At 38.7% G+C, this 19107-nt stretch overlaps 1 protein-coding gene across 1 annotated transcript; it reads left to right on the top strand.

Moving 5' to 3' along the window:
- Positions 1-3685: 3685 nt before the first annotated feature.
- Positions 3686-5101, top strand: rassf10b (Ras association domain family member 10b; the record flags this gene model as incomplete). The annotated part of the gene is made up of 1 exon (XM_081356238.1): positions 3686-5101. One exon carries the CDS (start codon positions 3686-3688, stop codon positions 5048-5050), a length of 1365 nt encoding a protein of 454 aa, XP_081212364.1. The 3' UTR covers positions 5051-5101.
- Positions 5102-19107: the final 14006 nt, after the last annotated feature.

A 19107-nucleotide genomic window follows, 5' to 3' on the forward strand; every position in this document is an offset into this window, starting at 1 on the left:
TAAAACAAAGCTTGTCTGACCATGTTATCTTTCCCTCTTTTAATTTAAATGGAAAGTTCATCCAAAAATGGAAGTTCTGTCAATATTTACTCACCCTCGTGTACTTCCAAACCCGTATGACTTTTCTTCTGTGGAAAGTTTCCAGGAATATATTTTTTACGTTGCACAGAAGAAAGCCATACAGTTTTGGAATGACATGTGGTGAGTTAAAGAAAGTTGTCATTGTAATTGATGTTCTCGCGGGGATGGATTGTAGTAGGCTACTGAAATTATCTGCCAGTCTGCAGCGCCACCTGTCGTCACTTTTTGAAAACAACGTTAAAGGGATAGTTCACCCAAAAATGAAAATCCGGCCATTATTTACTCACCCTCAAGTTGTTCCAACTCTGTACGAGTTTCTTTCTTCTGCTGAACACAAAAGAAGACATTTTGAAGAATGTTGGTAACCAGACAGTTGATGGACCCCATTGACTTCCATAGTATGGAGGAAAAAATACTACGGGGTCCATCAACTGTAGCTACTGATAAATGATGACAGAATTTAAATTTTTGGGTTAACCAACCCTTTAAATTAAGTGTGTGTGTGTGTGTGTGTGTGTGTGTGTGTGTGTGTGTGTGTGTGTGTGTGTGTGTGTGTGTGTGTCCACTGTATTTTGTATATTTGGGTTATTATTATTTATGAAAATCTACACATTAAGTGCATGTCTTGTATCCGCACAATAATGCTACTATTAACTCCAGTACAGTACAGCTGTGAACTAGTCTATTGAATGTATTGTAACTTCAGAAATCTTACAAACCTCAACTTTAACACAAGTGGTAGCCCTTAGCTTTGGATTTTAATTTGCATAATTTGTTCTATTAATAAAAGCTGTAGGCATTAATTCTGTGTTTTTTATTTATACTGTTTCCCTCTCATACACTAGATGTAGTTAAAGTAACAGCAGTGAACACTAGGGGCGGTATTTTACAGATATGAATTGTGAATATTGCAATAATGAGAGTAAACGGCAGGTGTCGCTGCAGGATCGTTCTCAGGAAGCAGAATAAATTAATTTTTTAACATAAATTACTTTTATTTGCTATTTATTGCTTAAAGACATTTAAAAAGTTTAAAAATGAAATATACATTTTCGGGTGAGCGAAGTAAGGTGTGGTGTCATTGCGTATGTCTTTGTTTTTGTGGATATGAAGAGATTTCTGAAGTTTAAAACCATACAATGATCATGCAATTTGCTTTTCATTACAAGGATTATGGCCCTTTAATCTTAATTGGATCAGGTTTGACCCTGAAATTCGAGTTTACATGTAGTCTATAAATTTGCAGACTTATAATCACTGCATACTACAGGATAAACGGTTGTTGGTGTTGTGATGTACAATTTCTAAATAAGTTTTTATTTTCTCAATTTCTTAATGCAATACTCTGGAAGCAGCACGTTTCAAGTAGGCCTACTCCAAGCTTGAAGAAGCAAATACCCCAACTTTGGCCTTCAAGATTAATAAATGCAACTATTAAAATAACTGCAAACAAACGGTCCATCTCGTCACAAGCTTTGTTCAGGCATGATGAGCAGTAAACTCTGGCCTTTATGAAATGGGTCAGTTTACTGTGGGTTGGGACAGGCTGCTTGTTTTTATTGTTTCGGAAACTGCAGGTTAAAGATGTACTCAGGTTAAAGGTGAATAGTACTTTAAATCATGTCCACTCACATGAGATGACTCCCTCAGTCATGCCCTGATAACAGCTGATAGTGAGGTGCCTTAAGGGGACATATTGAAATGACCAGCTAAATACAGATTTTGTCTTTGTAAATCTCCCATTATCCACTACTGCTCACAGATTAATGTGTAGCACTTTACTATAAGGTTCTATTTGATCAAATGTGTTAACTACGTAAGTAAACATGAACTAACAATGAAAATGCTCTGAAGCGTATGCCAATATTTAATCTTAATTTCAACATTTACTTATTAAATACATTTTTTTATCTGTTAATAATGGACCTGAGCAACATGAACTAACATTAAACAATTGCATCAACACTGTAAGCAAATGTATTGCTAATTGTTTGTCACCATGAAATCAAAATGAGCCATTCTTATTTTGCAGTATTTATTATAAATGATTTATCAATGTGTGCATTGTTGTTTTTGTCATTTTGTCATGTGCCTTCATAATCTTTAATTATAAATAACTTCCCCTTCCTCTTGCAGCGACATCTCTTCTCTTTGATGATGTGTTTACTGGAGTGAGGGCGGGAAAACCAACCTGTCACTCACATGAGATCCACCAATAGCAAACCACAACCATAAAATAAATTCCCCGTGGACGAAATCAAGCCCGCCCTATATTTGTTCCTGTTCCAGAAGCCGTTTCACTTGGGATATGTCATAAAACGATAAGTCATTGTGACATAAAAAAATAAAACCTCAAGACATGAAACGAAAACAAAATAATAATTATGATGATAATAATAATACTGTATGTGATAATCATCAAGTGTTTTTTTTTTTTTTTTTTTTTTTTTTTTAGAAACATGTCAGGGTATTTGTTTCTTTATAAAAAAAAAAGAAAAAAAAAAAAAGAAATGAATCCCGAGTGCGTTTTGTAAAAGACAATATTACGTAAAACTGATAAGTGAATATGAAGTATGAATTCACTGAGTTGGGGTCAATGACTTGACATGCAATTTGTGTCCAATTGCATTATTTCCGTTTAAAATAAACACACATTATTTTATGTTTCGTTATCTTAAACCCCCAAATGTCAGGTGTTGCAACTGTCCGACTAAGAAAACAATTTAAAATGGCGTCTCAATAACAATAAATTAAAAACTAAATACATAAACTAAAAAAACTAAATGACATAATTTTAGGTTTGAAACATTTTATGTAAACACATTTTTATGTTCCATGTAAGTTTCATGTTCATGATTCAAAAATATGTATTAGGCCTACATCAGTTTTGAAAAGATTTTTATAAAAACACCTTTTTTGAAGCTTTATTGGTCAATGATCCGAACAACTTTTCAGATCCTTGTTCTTTTATCCAGTGTTCTCATTTCCTTGCTTAATTTTTTTTATTGTTTACTTAAACGGTTTTTATTAAATAGGCTATTTTAAAAAGAGATTTGGTTACACTTTATTTTAAGGTGTCATTGCAGTGAAATTATATATTTAAGTAATAATAAGCAACTACATGTATTTACTATAGGGTTAGGGATTAGGGTTTGGTTAAGGGTTAGTTGCATGTAATTATGCTGTTAATACTATGGTAAATAGGCCTACATGTAACATATATCACAAGGACACTGTAAAATAAAGTGTTACCAGAGATTTTTCTTTTGTTTCATCTGAATAGAAGTGCACACAACAGGTAGGCTATCTTATAATGGGACTATCTAGGCTCGAGAGAGGTCATGTGATCAGTGCAGTGCACTCGCAGCAGCGCTGTCCCGTCAGCTCTCATTCCCTCACAGAGACCGAGAGACACACATGAGGACTGGAGCATCAGCAACTCTTTCAACAACATTACAACTTTCTCATTTCAACAGTGTGGATTAACCCTTTACATTTTATAGGGTAGCCTACAATAGTTCTATTTTTATAATAGTTTTTACTTCATCTGAATAATTTCCTGCAGCAGAAAACTTTGCTGGGACAGTAACTATCAGTCAGAGAGATGGAGGCAGAGGAGAGTAAAATATCAGTGTGGGTTTGTCGCGAAGAGAAGCTCGTGTCGGGCTTGTCGAAGCGCACGACCTGCGCAGATGTGATCCGGGTTTTACTGGAGGAGCAGAACCTGGAGACGCGCGTGTCTCTCTCGGGCTCTCCTCAGTCCTACTGCGTTGTGGAGAAATGGAGAGGGGTCGAGCGGATTTTACCCAACAAAACCAAGATCCTGCGACTGTGGAGCGCGTGGGGAGAGGAACAAGAAAACGTGCGCTTTGTGCTGGTGAAGAACGAGGCGTCTCTCCCGAGCAACGGGCCGCGGAGCGCTGAGGCGCGCGTGGTTCTCAGCAAGGAGAGCCCGTGTGTTTACAAGGGGACCGCGAGAGTGACCATGGCTCTGTCACAAGAGAAACAAAGGCGGATAGTCAGGAAAGCGTTCAGAAAATTGGATAAGATCAATAAGAAAAGAGCGCAGGCTGCATCTAAGGACGAATCGTGCATGGAGAAGATGGAGACCCTTGTGCACCTGGTCATATCTCAAGATCACACCATCCGCCAGCAGATTCAGAGGATAAAAGAGCTCGACAGGGAAATCGACAGGTATGAGGCCAAAGTTCATTTTGATAGAATGAAGATGCACGGGATCAACTATGTCCAAGATACGTATTTAGTGGACGCCAACCCTGATAAAGTTTGCGAGGGGGACAAAACCAGCCCAGAAGAAGCCCTCGCCCAGTTTGAGGAATATGCGAGGAGATGCGAGGAGGTCATCAAACTGCAAGAAGAACTGGCTGAGCACGAGGCCCTCATGGAGAGCATTACGACTGAGATCCAAGAGGAACTCAACCAGAGATGGATGAAGAGAAGGCACGAGGAACTTGCGAATAAAGACGCCGAAAGCACTTCTGGCGAGGCGTCTCTCAGAGTCACAACTCAAGAACACGACGAAGGATCTTCAGCGCCGGACGCGTCGTCTGACAATGACTTGCTTCTGGAAGAGGAGAGGATCAGAACCCAACTCGACACCAGTTTGTACATCGGCCTGCGGCTGAACACAGACTTGGAGGCTATAAGGAATGATTTGGACTTGACCAAGGAGATATGGGGGGCGAAAGAGAAAGAACTAACGGATTTATTGGAGAAAGTCAACTCTTTGGATTTTGAGGAGGACGGTGCAGACAATGCGGAGCTGAAAGAGGAAAGCACAATAGAAACAGACAGACTGATGGCTCTCGAGGGGGACAGTGTGTGGGTGGAGCAGGCAAGAGGGCTTTCAAAAACATGTGACGGGAATGATGACGACTCAGATACGGGACTCAGTTCAATGCACAGTCAAGACTCAGATATCACACCCGTCTGTGAATCTTTAGTGTGAAAACCACAGCCTGCTTTCACTTTATCCCTGCTGGATTATTGAAATGAACAACATAACACTGGTTTAAAGGGATAGTTCACCCATAAATGAAAATGTTGTCATTATTTACTGTGTTCCAAACCTGTGTTGAACATAAAATGTTGGTAACCAAACAGTTGATGGCACCCATTGATTTCAACAGTAGGAAAAACAAAATACTATGGAAGTCAGTGGGTGCCGTCAACTCTCTGGTTATACCAACATTCTTTAAAATATCTCATTTTGTGTTCAACAGAAGAAAGAAACTCATACAGGTTTGGAACAACATGAGGGTGAGTAACATTTTTGGGTGAACTATCCCTTTAATAACACATGTTTTTAAGTGGAAGCAAACAGGAGAGGGAAAGTAAGAAAAGTACTTTCCTGCAAATGAAAATGATCAAAGAACACAACTATGCACTTACAGCATCCTACAAGAATCAGTGTTAATTTCATCTAGACATTAATTAGTGATTAGTTACTTTGTGAAACACATGCAGGATTGAAATCTCTTCAGCTGTGGTTGGAGTTTTCCGCAAAAGACATAATTTGAAGCAAGTATAATGGACACGATCCAACACTGCAAAGGCTGCGCCTTGCAGGTCAATGAAGATGAGTTTTACATTGCAGTATGGTTTATGAATTATGATTCGTTATTTAAAGCTGAAGTGTGTGATGTCCGTGCATCCTCAAATGGAATTTCCAAAATAGCTTTCAGACTGATTTGAATGTTGCAAATATTTAATGATATTGTAGTAGATGTTCTGCCAGTTCAAAAGCATGAAACAAAATCTCACTGTCTGCTGCCAATCTGCATTTTCTTGACATTTTCATGCGGCTCCGGTCACATGGCATTTACGGCTCAGCTGATTGGCTCACAAAACCTGCACGCGGAACCATGAGCAAAGATGGCAGAATTGAATTTACAGAATGAACAACAGCCTTTGAGATAGGAATGCTGACGGATAACTTCTCCAAGTATTATAGACCTCCTTGAGAGAAAGTATTTCAATATTGAGAAAAATTGCCCACTTCAGCTTTAAGTTGCATTTTGGCATAAGCACAAGAGAGTTATGTTTGTGGGATTCGAGTGAGCGCAAGAGATTTTTCAGTATAGACATGAGCAAGTGGTGGACATCTGATGAACTTAACGATACAGGAGATTTTTTTTTATCATATACTGTATTTTAACAGAGAACAGAGATGTATTTAGAATTGTACAGATACAACATTTGTGTAATATGAGAATCTATGATAAAACAATATTGTCTTATGAACTCAAATACTGCTTCATTTATTGATATTTTAAAACACATCATCACAAAAAAACATGTGTTCACCTGATATTTGATACCAAAATCAACAGAAAAATAAATTGATGAACTTAAATAATAATGTTAATAATGTTGCTAAAAACTTTTATTTTAAAAAAATGCTGTTCTTATGAACTTTAAATTCAACACTGATAATAAAATAACACAAGAAATGTTACTAGAAGACCAAAAAGCATATTAGAATGATTTCTGAAGGAAAAAATTGCCATCACTGGAATAAATTAAAATGTAAAATATATTAAAATAGAAAACAGAATTACTATTAATGCAATATATACAAATGTTTTTGCCTTTAATATATGCTAATTATTATTATTTTTTTTTACAGTAATTGTTTTTACTCTAATACTAAGAGAAATGTGCTTAAATGCTATGATAATAAAAATAATAATAATAATTATGGTCCTACAAATTTATTTTGATTTTGGGGTGACATTTCTCACCAGAGGATTTACGAGATAAATTGTGGAATGAATGACACACCCAGGCAACATTTCCAGCTCTCGCAGTGTTGAAGAGTGAAAGTAATGCTCATCATTTGTGTGTGTTCAGTGGGGAATCTGTGTTTCATGAGCTTTACGGTGGATTCAGGCTCTACTAGGTGTTACAAAACAATCACAGCTGCAGCTGAGCCATCATGTAAATTTAACACAACATTGTTCCTGATGTTTAACAGAAGGGGGAATGTTGCAGCACACACAGATGGTTCTCTGCTTATATAATTGCAGAATATATAAATATTGTTCAGGCTAAAAGGTGAAGAAAGGTAACTTGCGTGGAAAAGCAATTGCAAGTGTTGTGTAAACGGTGTAGACGAGTTGCTGGTGGCGTAAAGTGTTACGCAATCCTCCTGTCCCAGAGGTGTGTGTGTGTGTGGGGGGGGGTGTGTGTGTGTGTGTGTGGGGGGGGGGGGTCATTTACATAACCCACCTAGATAACCTCCTCTCATGTGCTCACACCTGACTAAAGACCCCAGAAACAGGCAGAAGATCCCAGGATCAGTTCTGGCACGGTCAAAGTCATTTCTTATCACTGAATAGCTCAGAGCAATCTGAGACGTATCACATACAATTCTGTACATTTAAATTTACAATTTAAATATTGCTTCCATCTTGAGCATTATGGTTTCTTCCATCTATATATGTACAAGTGGACTGTTTCAGTCTCATATGCATCTGTTTGGGGTCAGAACATTAGATTGATCAGATGAGACAGTAATGTTGCTGAAGATTACTATTTCATATAAATACTGTTCTTTTGATCTTATCATTTATCAAAGAATCCTGAAAAAATTAATCAGCCTACAACTGTTTAACCACTGCGTATTAAACGAAAGCAATAAACAAATCAATACTTCTTGATTCCAAAAAGGGTTAACAGAAATACTTTTTTCTAAAAGTTTATTACAGTTTTTTTCAACTGCTTACACACAAAATCCTTACTTGTCACACAGTTTCTTAAACCTGACACGCAAACACAAGAACCACACACCAAATCTGCAAAACCATACACTAAATCTCGGCCTTCGACTTTTTGCAAACCACAACACACAATTCACAAGGTCAAAGTTATAGGTCATGTACAGAAATCATGTACAGAAATGTACATAGGAGGTCATGAAAGAAGAGCTTTATGTTTTGAATAACTGTGTGTAGGCCTTTATGATATATCCAAAAATATAATATTATGGCAAAGTTGTTTGCAACTTAAAACAAATGTTTGCTTTTGATGTGTTTGTGATATTTTGAATGCAGTGCTTCATTTTGCAAGAGATGCGAGGCATTTTGCGTTTTGTGTGTGCAACTCTTGGATTTGTGAAAAAAAAAAGAGGCAAATTTAGGGAAAAAAAGAGGAAAAGTTTTGAAAATGTGTGTAAGCAGCTGAAAAAAACTGTAAAGTTAAGTTCACATGTCAATGAAGTACTAAAGTGGAAACGTTTTTCCTTTGTTTTTTTTCCGCATACTGACAACAACATTGTCAAAACTATCCCCGTTCACACGGATCCGCGAAAACCACTAAAAACGCTGTATTCTGCTGCCAGGCCAGTAGTTGGCGATGTAACTTTGTAAAGAAACACCACGTGCCTATAGACAGCAACATGTTTGCCCAGATCCAGCCCAAATCTGGTATACGTGGATTCCACACGGCCCAGATGTGGGCCGGATCTGGGCCGACACTATGTTGGTGTCTGGGTGAACAAATCATATGCATACGCATTATGTCACTGTTTTCACAAACAATGTCATGTAAATGAACGGCCAAAACACTTTAAATGTTTTCAGTTTTTTGTTGAAAATGGTGTCGTGTAAACAGACCCTATATACCGATCCATCCATCACCACCAATCAGTAATAATGCCCTGCAGGGAATTATTGGCAGTGCGAGTATCTGTACACTTTCACACAATAAAGTCAAGTGCTGTAAAACTGCAGCAGGGAGGAGAGAAGAATAAGCCATCAAGCCCTCATATCACAGAGGAACTGGCACACGGGCCCCATCTGGCTAGATACCTGTGTGTTTGTCGAGTACAATTTGAAATGTGGACAAATTGTTGATTCGTCCCTTGGTGCGTGAGGGTAGAGACGTCTAATGCATTGTGTACAAACACCTGTGTGCCAACATACACTTGAGCACACACTGTTCAACCAGTCCCACAGCTTAAAAGTGCCAGTGTTTTCTCCATAAAACACAAGAGGGCACATTCATTCACTGCGTTACGCCGGAGGCCTTTGTGCTTCACCTTTACGCAATACGATTAGGTTGTAGTAAATCTGCTTGGTGACATAACAGAAGAAAATGTTCAGCAAACAGTTCTTATTTTTCTGTGTGAAGTACATTTTTTAAATTTAAGGGACCTTTTTTCCACTATGAAGAACCTTTGTGGATTAGAAAGTTTCCATGGATGTTGAAGGTTCTCCGTGGAACCGTAGATGCTAATAAAGAATCTTTATTTTCGGGAAAAGTTCAATGGCTTTTTGCAGCCAGAACTTTTACAGTAAGATGTTAATATTCACTTTCAAAAAGAAATATTCACTGGAGCAAAAAGTGTTACTAATGACTAGACAGTTTTCCATAGTATGCATTTTGATTTCAAAAGACTTTATTTAGTTCATTGCAGTTGACATAATGACATCCCTGCTAAAAAAATCCAGCATAATCCAGCATGGATTCCATGCTGGTCCAGGCTTGTTTATGATAGTTAGTGCTGGAATAGTGCTAGTCCAGGCTGGTTAGTGCTGGTTCAGGCTTGTTTATGATGGTTAGTGCCGGTATAGTGCTGGTCCAGGCTTGTTTATGATGGTTAGTGCTGGTATAGTGCTAGTCCATGCTGGTTAGTGCTGGTCCAGGCCTGTTTATGATGGTTAGTGCTGGTAGTGCTAGTCCAGGCTGGTTAGTGCTGGTCCAGGCTTGTTTATGATGGTTAGTGCTGGAATAGTGCTAGTCCAGGCTTGTTAGTGCGGGTCCAGGCTTGTTTATGATGGTTAGGGCTGGAATAGTGCTAGTCCAGGCTGGTTAGTGCTGGTCCAGGCCTGTTTATGATGGTTAGTACTGGAATAGTGCTAGTCCAGGCTGGTTAGTGCTGGTCCAGGCCTGTTTATGATGGTTAGGGCTGGAATACTGCTAGTCCAGGCTGGTTAGTGCTGGTCCAGGCTTGTTTATTATGATAGTTAGTGCTGGAATAGCGCTAGTCCAGGCTGGTTAGTGCTGGTTCAGGCTTGTTTACGATGGTTAGTGCTGGAATAGTGCTAGTCCAGGCTGGTTAGTGCTGGTCCAGGCTTGTTTATTATGATGGTTAGTGCTGGAATAGTGCTAGTCCAGGCTGGTTAGTGCTGGTTCAGGCTTGTTTATTATGATGGTTAGTGCTGGAATAGTGCTAGTCCAGGCTGGTTAGTGCTGGTCCAGGCTTGTTTATTATGATGGTTAGTGCTGGAATAGTGCTAGTCCAGGCTGGTTAGTGCTGGTTCAGGCTTGTTTACGATGGTTAGTGCTGGAATAGTGCTAGTCCAGGCTGGTTAGTGCTGGTTCAGGCTTGTTTACGATGGTTAGTGCTGGTATAGTGCTAGTCCAGGCTGGTTAGTGTGGGTCCAGGCTTGTTTATGATGGTTAGGGCTGGAATAGTGCTAGTCCAGGCTGGTTAGTGCTGGTCCAGTATGGTTTATGCTGGTTAGTGCTGGTATAGTGCTGATCCAGGCTGGTTTATGCTGGTTAGTGCTAGTAAAGTACTAGTCCAGGCTGGTTTATGCTGGTATAGTACTGGTCTAGTTGGTGGACCACCATATTCATGCAGTATTCAAGAAAAAACGGAGATGGTGAAGCTGGTCTTTGGGTTGAGTGTGAGTAGGCCAGATGTCTGTATGCAAACAGTGTTTTGGGGACAATCATAGTTTTTGCTTGCATATAACACATTAATTATGTAAAGACTAAACAATATGAGGTAAAACATATATATTTTTAATTGATTATAATATGAATATGAATATGATTATAACTTTGTGATTTCTTTTGCTCCCTTTGCTGAAAGTAGAACTGAACATTTTAATTGTTTGAGTTATTATTACATTAATAGTCAATGTCACTAGTAAATTGGTCAAATGTTTCAAAACATCAAAAGGAATTATCTCCTGTTTCTAAAGATCTGTTCACAAATCAGTTCAAATCAATTAAAAAGAGCTTGTAAATTGCAAAACAAAACCATTTAGAAAAAATGTCTAATAAAAGCATAATACTAAGCAGTTTGTTCAATAAAAGGGGTTATGAGAAGAGCTCTTTCAATGGGACAGTTAATAACAACTTGATAATGAAAGTTCAAAACTGAAAGTTGCTGTTTTTAAAGACTCATGCTCATTTGGGAACTCACATGTATAAAAAATACAGTTGTCTGTCACTGATTCATAAAGTGCACATTGCAGTCAGGAGCATGACATATTGTTATATAGCATGCACTTTCAACAATTGCTGAGAGAGAATTAATTCAACCAGTCAATGGCCAAGTGCCAAACTAAAGGGAACATCGATCACCATAATGGTGATCAAACAGACTTCAACAACTTTTGTACATTTATCATATGGAAGAAATAAAGCTAAACTGGTTTGTAATAAGTGAATATGGCAATGCTGTTTTTGGAGTAGTTTAATCATCCTCTGGTGAGATGTTGATTTTATGAGTCAGTGTGGTTTGTGTGTCAGTTGTAGTTGTGTTTCTGCTCATCTCTGAAAGGTTTGTGTGTGTTCACTGTTGTTAGATGATTGCTGTTTGGTTGCAATTTAGCAAATCCTTTGATGAGTCATAGGCGTTAAATCAGTTTCAGCTGATTTCATCTTAAATAAGGGGTGCAAGATTTGAAGATGCCCACACAGGTTCTGTGAGTGAAATGAAGTGGAAAGGAATGTGAACTTTTTGGTGGCATGAGTGAGAGAGGCTGAACATCAACTTCATCAAATCCACGCCCTAAAAACTGGTAAGTTCCTGTAGGAAAGAAAATCACAAATGTGTTCATTAATTTATTAAAGAAGGCCTTCCTTCCTTCCTTCCTTCCTTTCTTCCTTCCTTCCTTCATTCATTCATTTCACATTCAATTTAGGCCCTGTCCGAAATGGCACATTTCATGTGTCCTTGTGAAAGGGACAACAGCATCTAACCCTGTAATAAGTGTATAACGGCCCTGACCCAAATGGTACACCTCATATGAACTTACAGTCTTGTGGACTTACAGTGGTCTCTGTGATCGTGAAGTCCATGAGAACGTACGGTTCATTTTAGGTTTCATATCGGCCTCTTTGTGGCCGATATGCACTGGAAAAAGTGTGGACTTGGAAGAAGTATGCAAGGCCTTAGGGTTACATTTGAGGACAAGGCCTTAAACTACAAACTAAATAATATTAATAAAATGATTTCTGTAGCAGTCACTGTAGTTGTAGCAGTGGTGGTGTGAAGCAGCGGTGGTAAACAATGGCATATGGTCATTACTGAATTAAATGGATGACTCTTTTACACAGTTATTTGTAAAATTGGCATATGTGAACACTGTGGCTCAGTTACCCAGCATTCCTGCGTGTGTGGATTGTTATTAATGGCGAGCAGTGAGGGGGAGAGTTGCATTCAAATGAAATTTCATGGGTCAGGCTATAAAGGTGCTTCAGGCGAAGCATGCAGAGGAGACAGCAGGTCAAGCTGTCATTCATTGTGCCTTGTGGCCTTCTCCCTGCAGGGCAGCTGTAGCCGGAGTGTGTGTGTGTCGGGAGGGTATTTGAGGTGGGCTGTATTGTATGGATGAGGTAGAGGAAGTGGAGCGGAAGAGGAAAGTGGGAGCCAGCTGTGGTCACTACACACAGACACACACACACACACACACACACACACACACACACACACACACACACACACACACAGACACACACTTAATGTGAGCCAGCTACATACCTGGTTCCGCTCGGTGAGATCTCTATGCACATTAGGTAAACAACTCATAATGGATGATTATGAATGTTGAGATACAGATGGTGTGGTGCTCAAATGAAACCGCTAGACCCTTATTTTCCTGGTCAATGAGGCAGAGATAAGACTGTTTGCAATTAGTTTCCACTCCCATTGTGCACTATGCTGTCTCTTCACTGATGCTGAGCTAAACGACAAGTTCTTTCTCGCCAAGAAATAAGAACCTCATGACGAAGCAGAAATGAGATTAGAAATTTCAGATTTATCAATACTCATCTCCTTGAGATTAATTAATGTGGCTGTGCTTTATCATCTCATGAAATATCACTGTAGCCCGCAGCACACTCATTAGAGGCAAACATCACTGTTGCTCTCGCTCATTCTGTATGGGTTAGAACCAGTGGTGTGCGGTGGGGTTTTAAAATGAGGAGGCATCACATTTTCTTTTATATATCAAATGTAAATGTATGTCATATTTATGCATATCTCAGCTGCCATGTCATCAAGCGCCACTGAAGGCCGTCTCAATTTTAGCGATCCTTGGAAGGCAGCCTTCGTTTCGCGTAATTTTTAAAGGATGCATCAAGTGTATCCTACGTGTGTTTATAATATTATTTTTGTGCCGTGGGGGCGGGAACATGTGTGACGTAGCCATGCACACTAACTAGACCGTCTTATTCTAGCAGTTAACGCTGAGGAAGACAGGAAGGAAGACTAGCCTAAAAGCCTCTGAAGGACTGAACTAAGGAAGACACGGCCTCGTTTGAGAAGCGCTCGTTTTGTGTTCTGTGTAAACATGGTGGTTATTGTAGTTCTAGAATAAATGTGAGCATGCAAAAACTGATTCAGTGATCCTCAAAACGAATAAAAACAGTGAAATGCAAACTCAGAATATTACGCAAACCTGCAGTAATTAAATATGTTAAATTATACAAATATACTTTCGCCCGGTTTCAAAGACAAATGCTGAAGCCTATTCCCAGACTAAAATGCATTTTTTTTAGATGTTTTAACTGAAAGAAACTTGCATTGACACAACTTAAAATATGTTAAAATAAGTTACTGATGGGTCGGTCATGAACGATTCGTTCATTTTGAACGAATCTTTAATGTGAATCGGGACTACCGAGTTGTCTCAGAGATGATGCGTTCATTTTGTGTTGACTGCACATGCTTGCGCAACATCCTATGAGTTCTGTACAGGAAACTGAAATGATTAGTTCATCTCTCAAGTCTTCGGGTCTGATTCTTCTGAGTCTTTCGTTCTTTTGTCACGTGATGAACGAACGACTCGAACCCGAAGACTCAAAAGATGAACTAATCAATTCTGTATCCGGTACCGACTGCATAGCTCAGCCTATATGGGGCTGTCACCTGATGAACGAATGACTGGATCCCAAAGTCGATGGACTCGAAACGTGAACTAATCAATTCTGTATCCGGTACTACAGACTGCATAGCTCAGTTTATGAGGATGAACGAACGGCTTCGGGAGGTGAGGTAAACTAACAGACTGCATAGCCTGAAGACCCAGATAAATTAATTCATAGTTTCTGTTTCTCATAATCTGGCCTTTTCCTTGCATTGCCATTTTGTTTTGTTTTTATTATTCTAAATGCGATCAACATTTGATGTGTTTGGGGAATTTGGCTAACGTAACATTTCTGCAGAAATGAATGAAATGACTTGAAAAAAGATTTGTTCATTTTGATGAACACGATTCAAAGTCTCAGTAAAATGATCCTAACTTCCCACTACTAATGTCAGTGCCATTGACTTTTTTTCTAAGTCACGTTTATAAAAGCTACTTAAATGTCCTAATTGAACTAAGGCCTAATCCTGGCTTAATCTAAGCCCTGTCTGTGAAACCAGGTCTTTATGTATTTAATCTCACTCTATGAACCAATGTCTTTGCTGCTGACCTTCAATGATCCATTCAACCATATTAATAAGAAAAAAATTACTTTAGATAAACATCACATTTTTGTGTTTTTTTTTTTTTTTTTTTGATGGCGGGTATAGATATATACACTAGATGTCGCTTGGCTACGGTTTCGTTCCAATGAACTGCAGTAGCGAAGGCGACATCTATGTATATATCTATACCCGCTGGCGCCGTCAGATCATTTGAACGCGGCTGTGTTCAATAGGTAACAACGATATAAATACTGTTCGTTTTCTCACACAAACCGCTCGTTTCGTATCTTAGGCCATCAATGTGTACTTACGATGGGGAATTGTTTAATTTGGACGATGGGGAATTGTTTTAATTTGGACTTTGTGCATGCTCTTTGAGACAGTATCCATAGACCTGCATGAAATGACTGACAGACAAGAACGGTTTGACCTAAAAATATCAAAATTGAAACTACTGCGGAAAAAAAGACACCTACATCTTGGATGCCCTTGAGGTAAGCTAAAACATACCAAAATTTTATTTCAAAGTGAACTATCCCTTTAAACTCCTGCGTCCTATTCTTCTGTGATCCAGAATGGCAGCACAGCTGAAAGGTTCGTTTGAGCTGCGCCCTCTATTGTACAGGCGTGAATTTGAAGAAACATCTTCTTCAGCCTGAGGATTATTCAACACATTACTTCACATAAAACACATATAACGCAACACATTACTTAACATAAAAAGTAAACAAGAAAGGCAAATGTTACACAGGCAAGCACCATTCAAAATTTATTTCAGAAAATGTAAAAATTTAAGTTAATAATTGATGTTTTGTTTGCTAACTTCTTTTTACTTTCACATATTTTGATGGCACCTCAAACACGGTCTTCTTGGCCTGTTCTGAAAAGAGATTTACATGCACACTGTGTTCTGCTAATGGGTCTCGGCAGCTAATTTAGTAACCGAAAGCCACTGAGCCACCTTAAATTAATTTAGAACAAAGCCTGAAGTACAATCAAGCAAGTCAGCCATGCCTCAATGACCCAAACGCTAACATAAGTACTTCTAGTTCCCGTTAGCCGTCTGCTTACTTCCTGTGGGATTTATCTCTAATGAAGTTAGTGATTTTTACCCTCAGAAAATGCTCTTAGATGTCCAGACACTCATTGTGTATTCTAGTCGACAGCAGATGTCCATGTTGGTTTCAACTTTTGTGATCAGAGCACTTGTATCTGGAATGTTTAATGTTCCGAATGCACTACATGCAACATTTATTAGCTCATGCCTTGTTAGTTTCCTGTGTTGGAAAACTTGAGTGAAACTGTAGCAGTACTTATCTCTGTCAGTGAGCACAATGGCAGTAAACCGTGAATCATGTTTATTTAATGTGAACCTGTCTTTGCATGATTACATATCATGTGTAAAGCTGTTGGTTTTATGTAATATGTCTTAGATCTCCTAGAGACATTTAATTTTCAGTTTTTCATCATTCTGAGGTTACTTGTCACATGGGGAGGCTGTCACAACGACTAAATCTCAATAAGACGCAAGACATTATGTAGGATTTGCATATTCATATATTTACAGTATATATATATATATATATATCAGTAATTAAAGAGGCAATGTTATTCCCTTTTACAAAGTCTTGATTTTGTGTTTGGGTTCTAGAATAGATTTTCATGCTTGAATGTTCAAAAAACACATTATTTTTGTCACATATTTGACATTGTTGCAGCTTCTCTCTTCCCAGTACTGCTCTCTTTAGTTCCTGTCTCTATGAAGCCCCTCCTTCTGAAAAACAAAATGTGCTCGGATTGGTCGGCTGGACCAGTGTGTGGTGATTGGTCAGCCTCTTCGAGCATATCTTAGAAACATAACCCCGACTACTCAACTCAAACAGGCCATGCCCCTTTATTTTGCACATGCCTTGGGCGGGAATTATTTAAATGAGGAATATCGTGATGTGTTTGATCCCGGAAGAGAAAACTGTAATTTTGTTCCATTTTCTTTTTGTGTTTTTAAAATTGTAAATTATTAGAGGCCTAGCACTGAAGGTGCGACGGCACCTATGTATCCGCTGTCCATTTCTTCTTCTTCTTGTTCCGCTCGTCTATGGCAGCCCATAGAACCGTATGGTAAAAAGTTATGAAATTTGGCACACAGATAGAGGACAGTCTGAAATGTTATTATAGAAAACTTCGAGTCTCTAACTCAATCCCTCTAGCGCCACCAACTGTCCAAAATTTCACTTACATTTATGCTAATAACTTTTTAGCTGTAAGTGCTGGAAAAGAAATTCCTCTGATTCCTTGGCTTAAGACGATTCAACGCTAATACGTCGAGATGCAGCTATATTTCTTATTATTATAGTATTCTTATTATAGCAGTAGTAGTAACTTTAAACTTAAATTTTTCAGTTTTTCAAATAAGGTTATTCTCAAATCAGTCAAAAACAGCAGGTTGCAATTGTGACAACTTACCCCATATAGTGTGACAACATGCCCCACTACTGTATCTTCGCCAAACAACCAACCCCCTCTTACACACACACACACACACACACACACACACACACACACACACACACACACACACACACACACACACACACACACACACACACACACACACACACACACACACACACACACACCAAGCCTTGCACATTGAGTGTTGTGTGTTTTCATAACACTGTCACTAATTTAAAGCTTTATTTGGGGTGAATGGATGGAATGTCCATGTATGTCACCTTGAAGCATTCTGCTGTGAATATGATATATATAATATTGACTAGGAATGGGAATTCTGGCAGTGCTTCAGAGATGTAGCAGTCAGAGATATGATGGCTAAATGGATTCCCTCTTTTAAAACATGGGATTCAATTTCAAACCTGGGAGCTAGTGTGGCCACATCTCTCTTCCAACACCCACACACACACACACACACACACACTCCTTCTTTGAATCTTCTTTCTTGATTGATGTTTCTAAAGGCAACCAGGGCATACAAACTAATAAATGTGCCAGCTAGTCTGGATAAGCAGAGATGATTTCTGGGATTAAGCAGAAAGATTTTTGTATGGAATCAGGTCAGGGAGTTGACAGAGATTTGAAGGGGAACATTTCTTTAAATTCAGTTGCCATATTTGCTGCAGATGATGGTCTTATAATCACCTCCAACTCGACCACACTACGGCACAAAATAAAGTGGATCAAAGGACTATTGTCCATATGCAGTGTCCAGTCACAACTGTCTATATCAGGTCAAAGCAAAGTGCTTTCACTTGCGCTGTTGATTATATTACTGGGTATAAAATCCTAAAAATCCACAGAGAAACTTTAATATTACTAAATCTGTCACTGTCTTTAATGATAAAACTCTGAAAGAATCAGGAGTCCTGGCAAGGGCATATATTAAAATACAGTACAGTATAATACTGCACTTAAAAGTAGCCTACTGTGTTTTAACATGCTCTACACAGATAAAAGAAAAAAATGTAGCCTCACTTTTTCCAGTTGCAGTTTGCTGTCCCTTTTTTCAGCAGCAGCTTCCTCACAAAACCCTTATTGCTTTGTGACATTCACAGAAGAATGGACCTGCAGTACAACATGTTCTTGGTTCAACATCAGGTTCAACAAGTTTACAGTTTTTGCCAAGCTCAGGCTTAAAACCATGCAGGGTTAGGAGCTTCTACATCAGTGTTATTCACCATCATTTCCCTCTAATTTTAGGGATAGGGTTAGGGTTATGTTTTCGGACAGGAATGTCAACAATATATGTTGAACCAAGAACATGTCTTACTTGGCAAAATTACAGTGACCCAGGGCCAACGCTATTTAATTTGACATGAATAAAAATGATGCTGTGAGGGACAGACGCTCAGTCTGCTCAATGGTTTAAACTGACATATAAGGATAGTTCACCCAAAAATGAAGATTCTGTCATTAGCTACTCACCCTCATGTTGTTCCAAACCTGTAAGACTTTTGTACATCTTCGGAACATAAATGAAGATCTTTGTAATGAAATCTGAGAGATTTCTGTCCCTCCATTGACAGCTACGCAACTACCACTTTCAAGCCCCAGAAGGTAGTAAAGGCATCATAAAACTAATCCATATGAATTGAACGGTTTAGTAAAAATTTCTTGAAGAGACACGATCGCTTTACATGATGAACAGACTGAATTTAGGCTTTTATTCACACATAAACATTCATCCACTCAGACATCAGTTGTGGTAAACAGAAACTCATGCATGTTTGCTTGACGTGCGAGAACCAATGAGGTTCTTTCTCGTGTTACGTAGCACGTTTGAGCTTCAGCAAGAACCAATGAGGTTCATTCTCATGTTACGCAGCACGTTTGGGCTT

This window comes from Scardinius erythrophthalmus (assembly GCF_964197995.2).
Source record: "Scardinius erythrophthalmus genome assembly, chromosome: 2".
Classification (NCBI taxonomy): domain Eukaryota; kingdom Metazoa; phylum Chordata; class Actinopteri; order Cypriniformes; family Leuciscidae; genus Scardinius; species Scardinius erythrophthalmus.